This window comes from Salvia splendens, chromosome 1, assembly GCF_004379255.2.
Source record: "Salvia splendens isolate huo1 chromosome 1, SspV2, whole genome shotgun sequence".
NCBI lineage: Eukaryota > Viridiplantae > Streptophyta > Magnoliopsida > Lamiales > Lamiaceae > Salvia > Salvia splendens.
In genome coordinates this window covers 44,452,818-44,470,080 of record NC_056032.1, presented here as the reverse complement: position 1 = coordinate 44,470,080, position 17,263 = coordinate 44,452,818, and the positions used below count along the sequence as shown (strand labels likewise).

General features: G+C 37.5%; 4 protein-coding genes across 4 annotated transcripts; all 4 read left to right on the top strand.

Moving 5' to 3' along the window:
* Positions 1-296: 296 nt before the first annotated feature.
* Positions 297-2,269, top strand: LOC121801478 (pentatricopeptide repeat-containing protein At4g31070, mitochondrial-like). Its single transcript, XM_042200980.1, has one exon. It carries the CDS (start codon positions 364-366, stop codon positions 2,167-2,169), a length of 1,806 nt encoding a protein of 601 aa, XP_042056914.1. The 5' UTR covers positions 297-363; the 3' UTR covers positions 2,170-2,269.
* A 1,923-nt stretch (positions 2,270-4,192) lies between these two features.
* Positions 4,193-5,099, top strand: LOC121804025. Its single transcript, XM_042203579.1, has 2 exons — positions 4,193-4,324; positions 4,645-5,099. The coding sequence occupies exons 1-2, from the start codon at positions 4,292-4,294 to the stop codon at positions 4,987-4,989; spliced, it is 378 nt and encodes a 125-aa protein (XP_042059513.1). The 5' UTR covers positions 4,193-4,291; the 3' UTR covers positions 4,990-5,099.
* Positions 5,100-7,299: 2,200 nt separating this feature from the next.
* LOC121754627 (serine/arginine-rich splicing factor SC35-like) lies at positions 7,300-9,629 on the top strand. Its single transcript, XM_042149955.1, has 8 exons — positions 7,300-7,477; positions 7,580-7,658; positions 7,916-7,995; positions 8,082-8,148; positions 8,338-8,409; positions 8,757-8,975; positions 9,071-9,257; positions 9,340-9,629. Exons 1-8 carry the CDS (start codon positions 7,402-7,404, stop codon positions 9,343-9,345), a joined length of 786 nt encoding a protein of 261 aa, XP_042005889.1. The 5' UTR covers positions 7,300-7,401; the 3' UTR covers positions 9,346-9,629.
* A 1,411-nt stretch (positions 9,630-11,040) lies between these two features.
* LOC121792509 lies at positions 11,041-16,948 on the top strand. The gene is made up of 2 exons (XM_042190494.1): positions 11,041-11,462; positions 16,231-16,948. Exons 1-2 carry the CDS (start codon positions 11,041-11,043, stop codon positions 16,946-16,948), a joined length of 1,140 nt encoding a protein of 379 aa, XP_042046428.1.
* Positions 16,949-17,263: the final 315 nt, after the last annotated feature.

Genomic DNA, 17,263 nt, shown 5'->3' with positions numbered 1-17,263 from the left:
TTTTTCCAAATTTCAGATTTTTGGATCAAGTCGAGTTTGGTAAAATTTCAATTTTAAAGATTAAGAAAAATTCGCCATTAAAATAAATACGAAGCACACTCTATTTGAAGTATTAATTGAAAAAACGTAATGTCATTTCATAAATATTTTATTTCTAATTTGGAACAATGTCAACATTTATATTCATACTTTTAATATTAGAATTATTAATAAAATAGTAAATAACTAATAGAGTATATTCAATTAATTAATAAGTATCCCCTAAATAATTAAAAAAATGTAAAGGGCAACCGAATTTGAATAACTCCGCCGCCGACGGTTGAAATCGCATGAAGCTACCGTGAAATGCAAAGACACCGTTAAATGCATCATCGCTTCGTTTCAACATCTGCCTCCGCCACATCGCAGCTCCACGCCAAAATCAAGACCCTTATCTCCCAAAAATCATACGAGGAAGCCCTCACCTTCTACGCCCGACATCTCCACCCTTCCCAATTAACCACAGACACCGCCTTCCTCGTCCCCTCCATCACCAAAGCATGCGCCCATTCCCAATCCCCCCGCATCCTCGGCCGCCAGCTCCACTGCAACGCCTTCAAACTAGGCTTCACTTCAGATTCCACCGTATCGAACTCGCTGCTATCCATGTACGCCAAATTCTCCGACATGGACCACGCGGAGAAGCTGTTCGACGAAATGCCTGAAAGAGACGCCATTTCTTGGAACTCCATGATCAACTGCTATACACAAAATGGGAACTTCTCTAAATCACTCAGCATGGTTAAGGAGATGTACGGGCTTGGTTTAGCGCTGAAGCCGGAGCTGGCTGCGGGATTTATCGCGGCGTGTGCTAGGAACGGGAGCTGGGGATTGGGGAGAGCGATACATGCGCTTTTCACCGTTGATGAGATGATGGATTTTTCGATGTTTGTGGCGACAGCTCTGGTGGATTTCTACTGGCGGTTTGGCGATCCGGAGATGGCGTTTCGTGTTTTTGGTGGGATCTTGGAGAAGAATCAGGTGTCGTGGACAGCAATGATCACTGGATGCATCGAGTTTCAGGATTATGGTCGGGCGTTTGATTGTGTACGAGCAATGCAGCGTGGTGGTGTGAGGCCGAACAGGGTGACTTTGGTTAGCGTCTTACCAGCTTGCGCTGCGCTAGGCTCGATCACACACGGGAAGGAGGTTCATGGCTTTGCTGCGCGGCGTGGCTATGATTTGGATGTTCGGTTGTCAGCAGCGCTCTTGCACATGTACTGTGAATGCCGGGGAGGGCTGAGGATCGCAAGGCTTGTATTCGAGAGGTCTGTGGAGAAGGAGGTCGTGGCGTGGAGTACTATGATCGCAGGATATTCTAAAAGCAAGGCTGCTGCTAGAGAAGGCATCGTGCTCTTCAACCGGATGCTGGCTAATGGGATTCTCCCGAATAACGCCACCATCTTGGCCGTGATTTCATCGTGTGTTAGCTTGCTATCTCTACCCAATGCCAGTGGCATCCACGGCTACGCCTTGAAGTCGGGTTTGGGAAATGATCTATTCGTACAGAACGCCCTTATCAGCATGTATTCCAAGTGTGGCAGCCTTGGAGACTGCGTGCGCGTATTCAATCACATGGCGACTAGAGATTGCGTTTCGTGGAGCTCTGTGATCAGCGCGTATGGGATGTACGGCTATGCAGGGGAGGCTCTGCAGCTCTTTGATGAGATGCAGAGTGACGAAGGAGTGAAGGTGGACGGGGTTGCTTATCTGGCAGTGCTGTCCGCGTGCAGCCATGGCGGCCTTGTGGAGGAGGGGCGGGCGGTGTTTGAACGGGCGTTGGACAATGGGGAAGTGTTTATGGGGTTGGAGCACTATGGGTGCTACATGGACCTTCTTGGGAGGGCAGGGGAGGTTGAGGAGGCTTATGATGTGGTGTGTCGGATGCCGATGGAGCCGAGCCCCGGGATGTTGAGTAGCTTGGTGTCTGCTTGTAGGGTTTATGGGAGACTGGATGTGGCAGAAAAGGTAGGGAATATGCTGGTGGAGATGGAGCCAGAGAATGCTGCAAATCATACTCTTTTGAGTATGGTTTATGCTGAGTCTTATAAATGGTGGGGTGTTGAAGAAGTTAGGAGAGATATGAGGAGGAGAAAATTGAGGAAAAAGTCTAGTTTTAGCAAAGTTTAACATTGTGAAATGGTTACCTTTTTTCTTGATGTTACTGCAATTTGATGCATTTTTTTAAATTGTGAAATGGTAATTTGAAACACTCTTCAGTTGGATTGTTGTTTTCACTTTAATCAGGGAAGGGAAGCACAGATTGAGTTTGAAAACTAGTGTGATACCAAAGTGATGGGGAAAATAATTTAATTAAAAAAATTTATGTGTTTAAAAATAGAAAAGAAAAACATGTAATAGTCCCCCATGGAAAGAAATAGTTATATTTTTCATATTTTAATTTGTAAATTAGTGTGCTAAAAAAATACTACTAATATTCGCCCACCGTGCCCAACTTAACTAGACGGGCTATGTTGACTGATTTCTGAAAATATACTCCGTCCGATCATCAAATGTTGTCCACATTTGATTTGACACGGATTTTATGAAATTATGAAGAAATGGATATTGAAAAGGTTAATGGAATATGAGTCTCATGTTTATATATTAGTTTTATAATAGATGTGAGTGTAATAAGTTAGTGGAAAGTGAGACATATTTACCAAAATTGGAAAAAGCAAGTGGATAATATTTTGTGGACAGATCGAAAAGGCAAACGTGACAACATTTAGTTCGAAGAGGATCTCATACTCCAACAATCCTGCTTCATTCATACTACAACACTCACAACAAAATAAAATAATATTATAAACATGTAAGTGATGGTGAGATTATTTAACATTATTTTATTTTATTGTGACGAGGAGTATTCGAGTAGAAGATCATCTCCTCATTTAGTGGGAGGATGGAGTGTTTATTCATTTACAAGTTACGGATTTACAACTTTTATACCTACAAGATGTATATGTATAATGCAGAAAATAGCTAGCATAGCTCGTCTAGCTCAGTCAGGAGAGCATAAGGCTCTTAACCTTGTGGTCGTGGGTTGAGCCCCACGGTGGGTGAATATTATTTTTTCTATTTCTATGCATTACTAATATTTTTTCCCAATTTTTTTTGCATAACATTTGTGATAAACTGATAGTATGGTCACAAATTTAAAAGATGGACTATATGTCTAGCAACATTAAATTAAGATTCAACAACATCAAATTTTCGATCCCCACGGTGGGTGAATATTATACTAATTTTTTTATTCATATAACTTTTTTGATAGTTTCACATAATATTTTTTTTTTCAATTTTTATTCACATAACTTTTTTGATAATATTTGTGGTCACAAATTTTCAGGATGAAACTATATGTCCAGGATGAAACTTTTTTTATAATATCTGCATCCATGCTCTTGCCAAAGAGTATAGACGTGGGCCGAACCCACTTTTCTTTCATTTTAAGTTGTCGTCAAATGTACAAGCACTTGTATTAGAAATTTATTTTCATAAAAATCCTTCATTGTCGGTTTAAACGAGAAACAAATATAGAAAAAGAAAAATGTTTCATTTGCAAAACTATCTTTTACTTTATCTTTTACTTACTTTATTTTGAAGAGATAAAAAGTCGATGTCATATATCAAATCAACCGTCACGTACATATTATAAGAAATGGGCCACTCACATCTTAAAATGCCTCATAAGGGGGAGGGTTATCCACACTTATATAGATGAGCTAGGATCTTTACCAAATCGATGTGGGACAGAAATTATGAATTTTAACACGCCCCTCACGTGTGGGCCGGAGTTACACATCGGACTTCCATCACGTGGGTAGGCAAGAGAAGAGATAAAGAGATATAATCCATCATCCGGAATGACACATCGGACTTCCATCACGTGGATAGGCAAAAGAAGAGATAAAGAGATAAAGTGATATAATTCATCATCGACTTGGGCCCGCTCTGATACCATATAAGAAATAAGCCTCTCACCCCTTAATAAGCCTCCTAAAGGGATAGTTATCCACACTTATATAGATAGATGAGCTATAAATTTTAACACATATCTTTTTTCATCTTATTAAAAATTACATCTTCGAAAGTGAAATCATCCACCACATATTTCTTTCTGCACTGTTTTTTCCACCTTATTTATAATTAAATATACCAAAGTTAAATCAACAACAACCACACATTTCTTTCTCAACAACTTTTTTCATCTTATAAAATTGAATCTACCCTTCTCTTCCACCAGAAGATGGCAGCTTTGGATAAATCAATTCTGGCCAAGGCAAGTCTCCTCTTTAATTTATAAACAATAACATTTTTCAATTTTCAGTTACTAATTCTTGTGATTGTGATTTCGTTCTAGTTCAGTTTATATACAAGAAAAATAAATTTGGAATTCGAACAATTTATGTGGATGTGGATCCCTTGTGTTCCTGAGTTGTGTTCTTTGTGGACTCATTTTTGGTGAATTGGTCAATTTTAAAGTAGTATGTGCATTGGTGAAATGTAGTAAATTGTTAGAGCATGTTAAAAGTATTATTACTCCTATTATATACGTTTTCTTTAGAATAGAAATGGATATAATTATTTAATTATTTGCAGATGAATCGTAGTTGTATGATCATAAACCACGGTGGCGAGTGGAACGGGAGTGATTACATAGGTGGAGATGAAGAGCTTTTGTTGATTCCGTCAGGAGGAATATCTCGTGCTGCTTTAATAGAAGAGATTCATCACATTCTAAATCACAACCAAAAGCAGTGTGATTGTTTGTTGTTTTGCGTGATCGAGCTCAGCCAGACTAGGAAGGTCAAATTGAGAATTAAAAACGACGTCGATTTAAGCTACATGTTTGCAACCTTTCAAAACCCTCTTTTGTATGTTATTTCTAAACCAAACCCAAAGGAAACTCGCTCATCGCCAACCCTAAACGTAACGTGGGAATAGTTATTGAACACTCCAGGGTTGTAAAATACTACTCCCTCCGTCTCACATAATTTGGGACACTTTGACCGGGCACGGGTTTTAAGAAATATAATGAAAAGTGAGTTGAAAAAGTTAGTGGAATGTGGGTTCCACTTTTATATATTAGTTTTATAATTAAATGTGAGTATGAATGAGTTAGTGGAATGTGGGGTCTACTACCAAAAATGGTAAAAGTGAAATGAGTCAAATTATGTGGGACGACTCAAAATGGAAAACTGGATCAAATTATGTGGGACGGAGGGAGTATGCGTTTGTTGAATTAGTGTTTCTACTTTTATGCGACTTCCTTTTTTCTTGCTTAATCTATATACTACTACTACTCTTTTGAATTGTCTCATAATACTATCATATTTTTAATGTGATTGTCTCATACATAATACTATCATATTTTTAATGTTAATCACATAAATTTAAATAATGTTTATTGCTCACACATATTTGAATATAGCAACTCACTTTCAAAGTATATAAACAAACAAATAAGGGAAAATAATAATAAATATTATCAAATGATACAGATCAGTTATAATATGGCATTGTGCATTTACTGCAAAAACATATTCCAATTAAACACAGATGGGTCAATAAAATAAAGGATATTTAAATTCTAATTTTGCCTGTGAACTCTTATATTACAGGGCCACGCCATGACTAGAGAATTGTGTGGGTTTAGTGAGTAGCAGAGCAAGCAACACAAACAGTTTATTTACTGAATTTGATGCAAAATGAGATTATATGTTTTTTTTTTTGAAATTTTATATTTTATTAATCCTGCAATTTTCAATTTAAAAATTATTCAATTTTAGTTTTTATTAATGAAAATTTATATTTTTCCTAATATTACAACTAACGTGATTACACTAATAAAGAAAAACAATAAATGTGAATAATTTGTGGTTTATAAGCAATGGAGATAAACATGGTTAATACAGAGGGCAAAATGGTCTGAACATACCACATCAAGAAATGATATATCGAATTCTATCACAAAAAAAAACAGTAGAAAAGGGCCAAAATTTCCCTAAAAAACAGGCGAAAGAAAAAAGAAAAAGGCTCCAAATTACAAACATAAACATGGTTAATACAGAGGGGCAAAATGGTCTGAACACACCACATCAAGAAATGATATAGCGAATTCTATCGCAAAAAAAGAAGAGTAGAAAAGGGCCAAAATTTCCCTCAAAAACAGACGAAAGAAAAAAGAAAAAGGCTCTAAATTACAAACATAAACATGGTTAATACAGAGGCGCAAAATGGTCTGAACATACCACATCAAGAAATGATATAGCGAATTCTATCATAAAAAATGAAGAGTAGAAAATTTCCAAAATTTCCCTAAAAAACAGACGAAAGAAAAAAGAAAAGGCTCCAAATTACAAACATAAACATGGTTAATACAGAGCCGCAAAATGGTCTGAACATACCACATCAAGAAATGATATAGCGAATTCTATCATAAAAAAAGAAGAGTAGAAAATTTCCAAAATTTCCCTCAAAAACAGACGAAAGAAAAAAGAAAAAGGCTCCAAATTACAAACATAAACATGGTTAATACAGAGGCGCAAAATGGTCTGAACATACCACATCAAGAAATGATATAGCGAATTCTATCATAAAAAAAGAAGAGTAGAAAATTTTCAAAATTTCCCTCAAAAACAGACGAAAGAAAAAAGAAAAAGGCTCCAAATTACAAACATAAACATGGTTAATACAGAGACGCAAAATGGTCTGAACATACCACATCAAGAAATGATATAGCGAATTCTATCATAAAAAAAGAAGAGTAGAAAATTTCCAAAATTTCCCTCAAAAACAGACGAAAGAAAAAAGAAAAAGGCTCCAAATTACAAACATAAACATGGTTAATACAGAGGCGCAAAATGGTCTGAACATACCACATCAACAAATGATATAGCGAATTATATCATAAAAAAAGAAGAGTAGAAAATTTTCAAAATTTCCCTCAAAAACAGACGAAAGAAAAAAGAAAAAGGCTCCAAATTACAAACATAAACATGGTTAATACAGAGTCGCAAAATGGTATGAACATACCACATCAATAAATGGTATAGCGAATTCTATCATTAAAAAAAAGAAGATTAGAAAAGTACCAAAATTTCCCTAAAAAACAGAGGAAAGAAAAAAGAAAAACGCTCCAATTACAAACATAAACATGATTAATACATAGGGGTAAAATGGTCTAAACATACCTCGTCAAGAATTGATATAGCGAATAAATGATATAGCGAATTCTACAAAAACAAAGAAGAGTACAAAAGGGTCAAAAATTCTCTAAAAAACAGACGAAAGAAAAAAGAAAAAGGCTCCAAATTACAAACCCTAATTCTTCTATCTTCTTTGCCGATCGAAGAAATGTCGCACTTCGGGAGATCTGGGCCACCGGATATCAGAGACACATTCTCTCTCCTAGTCCTCAACATCACTTTTCGTACTCACTCTACCGCACCTTCTCTGTTTTACTTCGCTTTAGTTTGGTTTTTGTTACTAATTTTGTTTCGTTGATTTTTTTTCCTATTTTTGGATTATTCAGGCACTTCAGCTGATGACTTGTTCCCCCTATTTGATAAGTACGGCAAGGTGGTCGACGTGTTCATTCCTCGAGACCGGAGGTAATTTTAGGGGGTCTGTTTGGTGTGATAGAAAAAGAATATGTTATGTTTATTTTAGAGGGTTTTGAATTTGGGAGTGTTTTTGTTTTGAATTCCGTTTTAATATGCGGTGCTGAATAGCTAAAAGTTACATTTCAATTGTGCAATTTCTGGTGTGTTCTTAAATCTGGTTAGAGCAACCATTGAGCTTTTACAATATGTTTTCTTGAAGTATATTTTCAGAAATTATATTATTCACTCTTTTTTTTTGAAACCAGAACTGGGGACTCCAGGGGTTTTGCATTTGTGCGATATAAGTATCAAGATGAGGCTCAAAAGGCTGTTGAGAAGCTAGATGGTGAGTTATGGACAAAATGGAAAATAGTTTGCGTTAGTGATACTCCACTTCTACGTAATATTGAGTCAATATTTTGTTTCTTGCAGGAAGAGTTGTTGATGGGAGAGAAATAATGGTTCAATTTGCTAAATATGGCCCTAATGCTGAACGAATGTACGTTTTCAATACTGAACCTTTCCTTTGTTTAGAACTACAAGTTCATGGTCTGGGTTTTGTTTGACTTCTTGTATGAACACATTTTTCTCTTCTGCTGATTACATGATTTTAAGTTTCATTTATTCAAATGATGTATAGATTCGTATGCGGAAACCAAAATCTGATGGATGTTTGTGGTTTGATCAGTGATAAAGGTAGAATTGAGGAACCTGTTTATAAGTCTAGTGGCAGGTCAAGAAGCCGCAGTCCTCGTCCAAGGTATCTCTGCTTTTATAACTATACATGTTGCCTTTTTCAATTTCAGTATTTGTGTCATGTGTCACTTGGGTGTAAGCATGTTTCAGTGTTATTTAAATACATATATTGCTTTTTTACTCCTTTTTGATATTATTAACAGATCATGATTTCACATTTTTGGTTGTTCTTAGGTCTGTCTCCATTTGTTCTCTGACGTGCCAAACTTTATTCTAAAATTGGTTATCTTACCTTGGCTAAAGTCACATTATATTTCCTTCCTAATCTTTTTCGGGTGGCTGCCTTTTTCCATATGTTATGATTTTTAGCTAATGAAAGTCGTTAGTGAATAAATTAAATTTTATGTTCAGGGGTGATGACAGGGATCGGGATTACAGGAGGAGCAGCCAAAGTGGCAGAGGAAGAAGTGAGCGCGAGTCTCATCGTGGCAGGCACAGGGAGTCTCGCTATCGAAGCAGGAGCCGATCCCGGAGTCGAAGCCGTAGTGTAAGTCCTGGTTATCGCAGAGAACGTGGTAGAGGAAAATTTGATGATGGTGAGAGACGTAGAAGAAGTCGTTCTTATGGAAGGTACTCTTTTAAATACTATTAGCAATAGCATGTGTGACAATGCTTTTTGCTGTTTTACACAATTTCTTAATATTTTTTTCCGGTAAATATGGTAGTGCATCTCCTGTTCGTCGAAGTCCCAGTCCTCGGCGAACCCCTTCCCCAAACAAATCACCTCTATCTAGGGAAGGAAGTCCTGCTGTTCGTAATGCCAAAATCGAACGATCTGCCAGCCCCCCTAAGAGTCTCTCTCCTCGTGGCCGTCGTGATTCTCGAAGCCCGTCTCCACATGATGAGGCTGATGTTAGTATTCTCCCTACCTTGTATCCTGCACGTGGCAAGTTATTCTTCTCGGTACTGATCATTTATTTTGTCTTTTCTCCAGGAATAATGGATTGGCAGCATCTGCTTTCTTGAGTAATTTGACCTATCATCATATGGTGGTTGCTATCAATGCTTTTCTGGAAGATCTTTCATCAGTTTGAATACCTATGCGTTGTACTAGAATTGTTTTGTTGTTTTATGTTAAATTCTGCTCCAGACTAATGGTTTGGTATCAGTCTAAACTCTATTATCTTTCTTAGGTGGATTGAGCTCTATTTGGTAGATTTCTTTTTCCTAATATGAATGTGTGCCATTGAACATCTCACTCATATGAAGTCTTTATTTGCCTTCTATAGTTTGTGAACGTGAGGTAGTTGCTGATTGGCAAGATGATGCAGCAGTTATCAATGCTGTTTTTAGATGATGCCGTAGGTGTCGATGCTGCTTTTACATTGCTGTTGATTGTTATGATTTCTTGCTGGTGATGATGATATAAGGTTTGTGTACAGCTCTCTGAGCATGTCATTATCTGTGAGGACAATAGGTATATATGCTTGTTATTCTATAATCACATTTGACTTCCCAGTATAACCTCTAACATCATCACTTCTTTGTGGAATTTGATTTTGCTGATAACATTGTAAGACTTCTCGACGATGGTAAGATGTGAACTTGCTAGGTTATTCACATTATTTTGCTCTTTCAATTTTGTGCTTTGGAGATTTTGATTCATTGGTTGGGAACGTTACCTCACTTTGTGCTGATATCGGTTACTCTGTTACAGCACATGAGATTGTGGCTGTAGCTGTGAGGTACCCGTTGTAGATCGATTGTTGCTGATAGCTATAGAAGCTGATGCTGCTTTTTGATGAATGGTTTTAGTAGCTGTGTTGCAGTTGGATGCATGGACCTGCTTTATTGTGAAATTTTACTACTTGGAATGGCATCCAGTCCTTATTTGTTACCCTCACCTTTTTTTTTGTTGTTCCATTGTGTACATAAATTAAGTCTGGTCTGAGCCCAATTTTTTATTTTAAGTTTTTTGTGTGATATTAATGCTCCTTTTGGTTTCTTTTACTACTGTATATGTATTTGCTTAATCATTGGATAAATCAAGTTTCAGGTTTGTGGATTCATTCTCTCTTGATTTATTGTGTTTTTTTATGATTCTAATGTATTTGCTTTGTGATTGTGCTTTTACATTATAGGGCTAATAGCAAGAAAATACAGCTATTATACATCAAATTCAAGTCTTTATTGTTTAAATCTGGTGAAAAACACTACTCCATATTAGAAGTGAAATGTTAAAATGTTTGAAATGATGTTAAGGTGACATTTCATTATATACATTTTAAATTAATATAAAAATCACCAGATGAACGATTAAACAAGATATTTTGATATATTGACTTCTCATGTCAATATCAATGTTGTACATCAAAAGTTGAATTCAATTTAAATCAAAGTATCTTTAAAATTTTGAGGGTGGATTCGTACATTAATTAAACTAGTAATTCTTATATGTTTTTCTTTGTTAATAAGGGGGTCCAGAATTGTATTTTAAAAACAGAGTTTCAGTATTTTTTTTGGCAAAACTGAGAATTATTTTAGCTATAAAAGCGAAACCATATTAATTTTGAGGGGTGGCCGGAATTGAGGAGACGAACCCTAACCCATTTAAACCCCCAATTTTTGGGTGATTTTCGCTTTCTTCATTTCCCGATTCAACTAAAGTCTCATTGTTGAATCTAAGCGTATGAATATGGTATTGTTTCTGCGCAAGAATTTGGGTGGTTTAATTTCGAAGCAAAATTCATCACTCTGCAAATACAATGTTTCTCTCCCTCAGTTGCTCCGCAATTTATCGGCGTCGCCGGAGAGAGAAGTAGTAACCGCCGCCGCGGTTCACGATGTGCTGGTGAACAAACACGATTTCTCTCCCGAAATCGCTTCAGCGGTTTCCTCCGCTCTGAGCCGATTCAGATCCTTCCAAAATGCCGATTCGATTCTCACTCTCCTCGAAGAGAACCGCTTTTCGAGTAGTCAGCTGCAGAGAATCGTAAAAATCTATCCTGAGATTCTGACGGCAAGAGCTGATGCCGTCAGGCACAAGATCAAAATCCTCACTGACTTCGGCTTTTCTGCCGAGGAGATTGCGAAGATAATGTCGTGCAGTAATGATACGTAATTTTCGAGTTCAAATATTAATGGTACAGTTCACACAAGTTTAATAAATTGACTCTAATATTACAACGAATCTGCAAGAGTACAGAGTCAACTGTAGTACTTCGAGTGTCGATCCACATGGAGGCATAGATTATTTAATTTGAAAATAAACAAAAGACAAATTAAAAAGGGCTTTGTTTTGAAGGTTTTGATATCTATAAGCTAATGATAAAATTAAGCTGCAAGTTAACTAAGAAAAGACTAATCAGATGGGAGAAACATGTCACTCCAAGTTGCTCATTAGACTTGAATCATTCTAAAGCACATATTTGGGATTAATTAATCAACCTAATCGCGTGCACTGAACATGTTTGCGACTTATAATTCACAGTCAGTTGAACACTTGTTCTATGAATTAACTTTCAATGATATTAAATTCCTGCGAAAGCGCGGGAATAAAATATCATCTACTATAAGAACATACCTAACTCATTGTCAAATTATCCTCTGAACAATTCAAATTCAACAACACATCAATTGATTAGTCCATCCAAGTTCATGTTAAAGAGACGATAAACAAGGATTAAAAATCTATAACGATAGAGGCCTCTAAAGTGATAGAATCTAACATTAAACACATCAACGATGTCAAAACGTGAATTCAAAGGTGCAGATACGTTCATACAAGTCTAAATCATAACTTGGAGCAACATGAAGAGCTTAGCCTAAGCACATGGTAATAATAACAATTAAAACCGTAGGAAGCTTGCTCTTGTTGAGTGGAATGGAGATATGAAGATGGATCGTCGGAATGTTGGTCGGAATTTCTTCCTTCTCTTCTTCCTCCTCTCTTCCTCTCCTTTCTTCTCTGTTTTTCCCTTGCTGAATTCGTCCCCCAATCTCCCTCAATTTTCCCTTTTTAATCCTTCCCAAGTGGTACCCTCATAACCGCCTTTCCTCTCTCCTTTTCCATCCATGAAACTGCCCTAGAAACTGCTGATTTGTAGTTGGAAATGAGCTACCCGGCCGGGTGGATATTTGCAACTGAAAATATCACCCGGTCGGGTGAACTCCTCTGGACTCTTCCTTCATTAAAAACTTCACCTGGCTGGGTGGATTTTCGGTGCAAAACTCACCCGGTCGGGTGATTGATATCTGCCAACTCGGGCGTTTTTTTTTGCACTGCTGCGCAACCTCCATCAAATGGCCACAACTTCTTCATCCGAGCTCCGATTGAGGCGTACAAGGTACCCACACGAAGCTATTTCAAAGACGAAGATAATGGTGGGAAGATAAAATAATTTGGATGTCATCTTGATAGGTAACGGACAGTTTGAATCAGACCCCCTCATTGTAGTCACTCCACATGTACATCTATCAACTAAAATATAAAAATCAAACTCTAATGATCAATTGATAGATGATTTAAACATACAAAAAAAGAGAAAACTTAGAGTAGAAATTGCATTATTTGATTTACATCAAATACCCCCAAACTTATTTACTTGCTCGCCCTCGAGCAAGATCACTTAAAGCACACTGTTTCAAAACTCAACTCACAAGAGTTTTCATCACAAGGAATCACGTAAGGACGTGAATGACAAAATATAAACCCCCAACAATTCCAATCACGATTTCCCACTCTCAAGAATAATCACTCATCAACCTAGAACTTCAAGTCATGGTGCATTTCAAAGTAAGTCCAAACATGTGATCATACAACTCAAACCGTCATCATTGACTCGTCAAGCATTACTTACCACATAGACTCGCGGATTTCACATCAAACTTCTTTGACTCTACCAAGTTATTTACAAAACATCCACAATGTGTCAACAATAAAGTCCAAGGTCTTAATTAAATGTTGTAAAGGGGCTAGGGATGAGGTAGGATAAATATGGATAGTGAGCTCAAAGGCTACACATTTGAGTGCCAAATTCTTCCTTCCTACAACTTCCTCCAAAGATCAAACAACAAAATATTACAACCAAATTCTCACTCCCCCAAGCTTGAGATCAAATCTAGACAAGATTATATATTACACAAATATAGAAGCTCTAACTTTATTTCATCAACCTTTTTCTTCTTTCTTTTTTTTTTCTGGAAAAGACCTCGACTTTTGCAAATTTGGAGGTCGTCTTTTTCTTTCTTTTTGTTTCCTTTTTTTTCTCTAAGAACTTCATTCTTTTCACTTATACATTACATCAAGTCTAAAAATGTCTACACTTTACAATTCACCACCCAACACTCAAAACTCAAGTCACCAAAGCTCAAACTTGTTTTTAGCACCCAAATAGTAGCAAGGTCCATTAATGAGGCTAAAATGAGGCTTATTTAAGTGGCTAAGTGATTGGCTAAGTGTTTACACAAATGATAGGAAATTAAGCTCAAAGTGGCTTCTAGGGGATCATGTATAGGACTAGGCGTGTGATCATTTGGCCATGGAGTTCATCCTAGTGCCTTATCCTCCCATATCATTGACACAAATGAATACAAGCGGTTCACTCGATAAAGCAAATCAATCCAAGATAATCTCCACAAGACATGTAATTTTCATACTCTCCTCAACTCAAGAAATCGATTATAATCACAACATGCTCTTTCAAATAAATCATGCACAAATTCCATCCATCCTAAGCTTCAAAGATCAAGTAAAATCAAGCAGGAATTCCCAACCAGAAAGCCGAAGATAAAGCATGCACCCGTCAATTACATGATTCAAAACACTTTTATCATACAATACACCCAAAAACATGCATCAAATCATAAAAAATCAGTCAACTTCAAACAACCCCCCCAAACTTGAATGCTTCATTGTCCTCAATGCAAGCAAGGAAGAACATAAAAAGTAAAGGGAAAGAATACTCCCCCAAACTTGGCATGATATCCATAGTGCATTCGGGTGGGAGGGCGGGTGTATTTTCCTTTGTAGGTGTGCTTCCTCATAAGCTCGAATGTGAATCCTATCTCCACGTTGCTCCTACAAAAAGAAAAATTAAAACAACAAAAAGAAAACAAAATGCTCAATTCATAAAAATACATCGAAGGAAAGAATTGAGCGAACAAAACCCTCGATTTATTAAGAGAAAAAAAAGAAAACTAAAAACTCATTGGGTTGCCTCCCAACTAGCGCCTTTGTTTAAAGTCGTTGGCTCGACTTAGCCTTCTAGCTACAACTCTGAAACAAGGAAATAAAAAGTTAGAAAACTATACAAAAATAAAAACAAAAAGAATCCTAAATTAAATAACCAGTTGCCTCCCCGGCAACGGCGCCAAAACTTGATACGTAATTTTCGAGTTCAAATATTAATGGTACAGTTCACACAAGTTTAATAAATTGACTCTAATATTACAACGAATCTGCAAGAGTACAGAGTCAGCTGTAGTACTTCGAGTGTCAATCCACAGGGAGGCGTAGATTATTTAATTCGGAAATAAACAAAAGACAAATTAAAAAGGGCTTTGTTTTGAAGGTTTTGATATCTATAAGCTAATGATAAAATTAAGCTGCAAGTTAACTAAGAAAAGACTAATCAGATGGGAGAAATATGTCACTCCAAGTTGCTCATTAGACTTGAATCATTCTACACCTATATCGAAAGCACATATTTGGGATTAATTAATCAACCTAATCGCGTGCACTGAACATGTTTGCGATGTATAATTCACAGTCAACTGAACACTTGTTCCATGAATTAACTTTCAACGATATTAAATTCCTGCGAAAGCGCGGGAATAAAATATCATCTACTATAAGAACTTACCTAACCCATTGTCAAATTATCCTCTGAACAATTCAAATTCAACAACACATCAATTGATTAGTCCATCCAAGTTCATGTTAAAGAGACGATAAACAAGGATTAAAATCTATAACGATAGAGGCCTCTAAAGTGATAGAATCTAACATTAAACACATCAACGATGTCAAAACGTGAATTCAAAGGTGCAGATACGTTCATACAAGTCTAAATCATAACTTGGAGCAACATGAAGAGCTTAGCCTAAGCACATGGTAATAATAACAATTAAAACCGTAGGAAGCTTGCTCTTGTTGAGTGGAATGGAGATATGGAGATGGATCGTCGGAATGTTGGTCGGAATTTCTTCCTTCTCTTCTTCCTCCTCTCTTCCTCTCCTTTCTTCTCTGTTTTTCCCTTGCTGAATTCGTCCCCCAATCTCCCTCAATTTTCCCTTTTTAATCCTTCCCAAGTGGTACCCACATAACCACCTTTTCTCTCTCCTTTTCCATCCATGAAACTGCCCGAGAAACTGCTGATTTGTAGTTGGAAATGAGCTACCCGGCCGGGTGGATATTTGCAACTGAAAATATCACCCGGTCGGGTGAACTCCTCTGGACTCTTCCTTCATTAAAAACTTCACCCGGCCGGGTGGATTTTCGGTGCAAAACTCACCCGGTCGGGTGATTGATATCTGCCAACTCGGGCGTTTTTTTTGCACTGCTGCGCAACCTCCATTAAATGGTCATAACTTCTTCATCCGAGCTCCGATTGAGGCGTACAAGGTACCCACACGAAGCTATTTCAAAGACGAAGATAATGGTGGTAAGATAAAATAATTTGGATGTCACCTTGATAGGTAACGGACAGTTTGAATCAGACCCCTCATTGTAGTCACTCCACATGTACATCTATCAACTAAAATATAAAAATCAAACTCTAATGATCAATTGATAGATGATTTAAACATAAAAAAAAAAAGAGAAAACTTAGAGTAAAAATTGCATTATTTGATTTACATCAAGTAACGCGATTCTGCATTCAAGCGCGGAGAAGAAGATCATTCCGCAGCTCGCCACGCTCAAGGGCATGTTGGGATCCAACGACGAGGTAATAGGGCTCGTGAAGAGATCCGTGTGGTATATGACTGTGGATTTGGAGAATATTTTCCTCTCAAATGTTGATTTCTTAAGGAGCTGTGGTGTGACTACGGAGGGTGTACGCGTCCTTCTGCATAGTTACCCACGTTGGCTCTTGTTGAAGCCTGATTTGATGAGGAAGGCGGTGGAGAAGGCGAAGGAGATGGGGGTAGATCAAAGGAGCAAGACTTTTGTCTATGCTATTCGCGCCATTGCTTCCCGTAGCAAGCAGAGTTTGGAGCTCAAGATGCAGGGCTTTCGTGATATGGGAATCTCAGAGAGTGAGGTATTGGCGATGTTTAGGAAGGCGCCCACAGCGTTCTGCATTTCGTTGGAGAAGATGAAGGAGATCAAGAGTCTTCTGCTTGGTACCGGGAGGTACGAGATGTGTGATCTGATCAGTGATCCATCGACATTCATGTGCAGCGTTGAGAAGAGGTATAAGCCGCGGCTGCAGGTTCTGGAGATGTTGGAGAGTAGGGGTCTGATTGAGAAATGGCCTGCTTTATCATCAATTTGCAGATGGACAAATGAGAGGTTTGTGGAGAAATATGTGAGGCCCTATTCAGATGAACTTGGTGAAGTATATGGTGCATTCAAGGGTAGTGAGAAAATCAAGAAGTGATAGTTTGGTTTTAACATTTTGAGAATGTTGGCATTGTGAAAGGGTGGTGAGCTTTCATGGTGTTGAAAGGTGGGATTGTGTTCTTGTTGAAGGGTATAATTCCTAGCAAATTTCTTAGCCTTGTTAGGTTAGCATTGGGTGATGAGAGTAGAGTGTTTTGCAGTCCTGAAAAGGAGCTAAAAAAACTGTCATGCTACACTCTGTGTTCAAGCCAAACTGATCAAGTTTGGTTCATTTGTGAACAAGCCGAGCCTCGAGGTTTACCTGATAATTCGAGATTCCTATTAAGCCTTATTCAGATCAACTTGGTGAAGT

Coding starts and splice junctions, on each gene's coding strand:
- LOC121792509 (XM_042190494.1), top strand. CDS start 11,041: ATGGTATTGTTTCTGCGCAAGAATTTGGGTGGTTTAATTTCGAAGCAA. Junction 11,463..16,230: donor ATGTCGTGCAGTAATGATAC/GTAATTTTCGAG, acceptor TCTGCATTCAAG/CGCGGAGAAGAAGATCATTC.
- LOC121754627 (XM_042149955.1), top strand. CDS start 7,402: ATGTCGCACTTCGGGAGATCTGGGCCACCGGATATCAGAGACACATTC. Junction 8,410..8,756: donor AGCCGCAGTCCTCGTCCAAG/GTATCTCTGCTT, acceptor TTTTATGTTCAG/GGGTGATGACAGGGATCGGG. Junction 8,976..9,070: donor AGAAGTCGTTCTTATGGAAG/GTACTCTTTTAA, acceptor TAAATATGGTAG/TGCATCTCCTGTTCGTCGAA.
- LOC121801478 (XM_042200980.1), top strand. CDS start 364: ATGCATCATCGCTTCGTTTCAACATCTGCCTCCGCCACATCGCAGCTC.
- LOC121804025 (XM_042203579.1), top strand. CDS start 4,292: ATGGCAGCTTTGGATAAATCAATTCTGGCCAAG. Junction 4,325..4,644: donor ATAAATCAATTCTGGCCAAG/GCAAGTCTCCTC, acceptor AATTATTTGCAG/ATGAATCGTAGTTGTATGAT.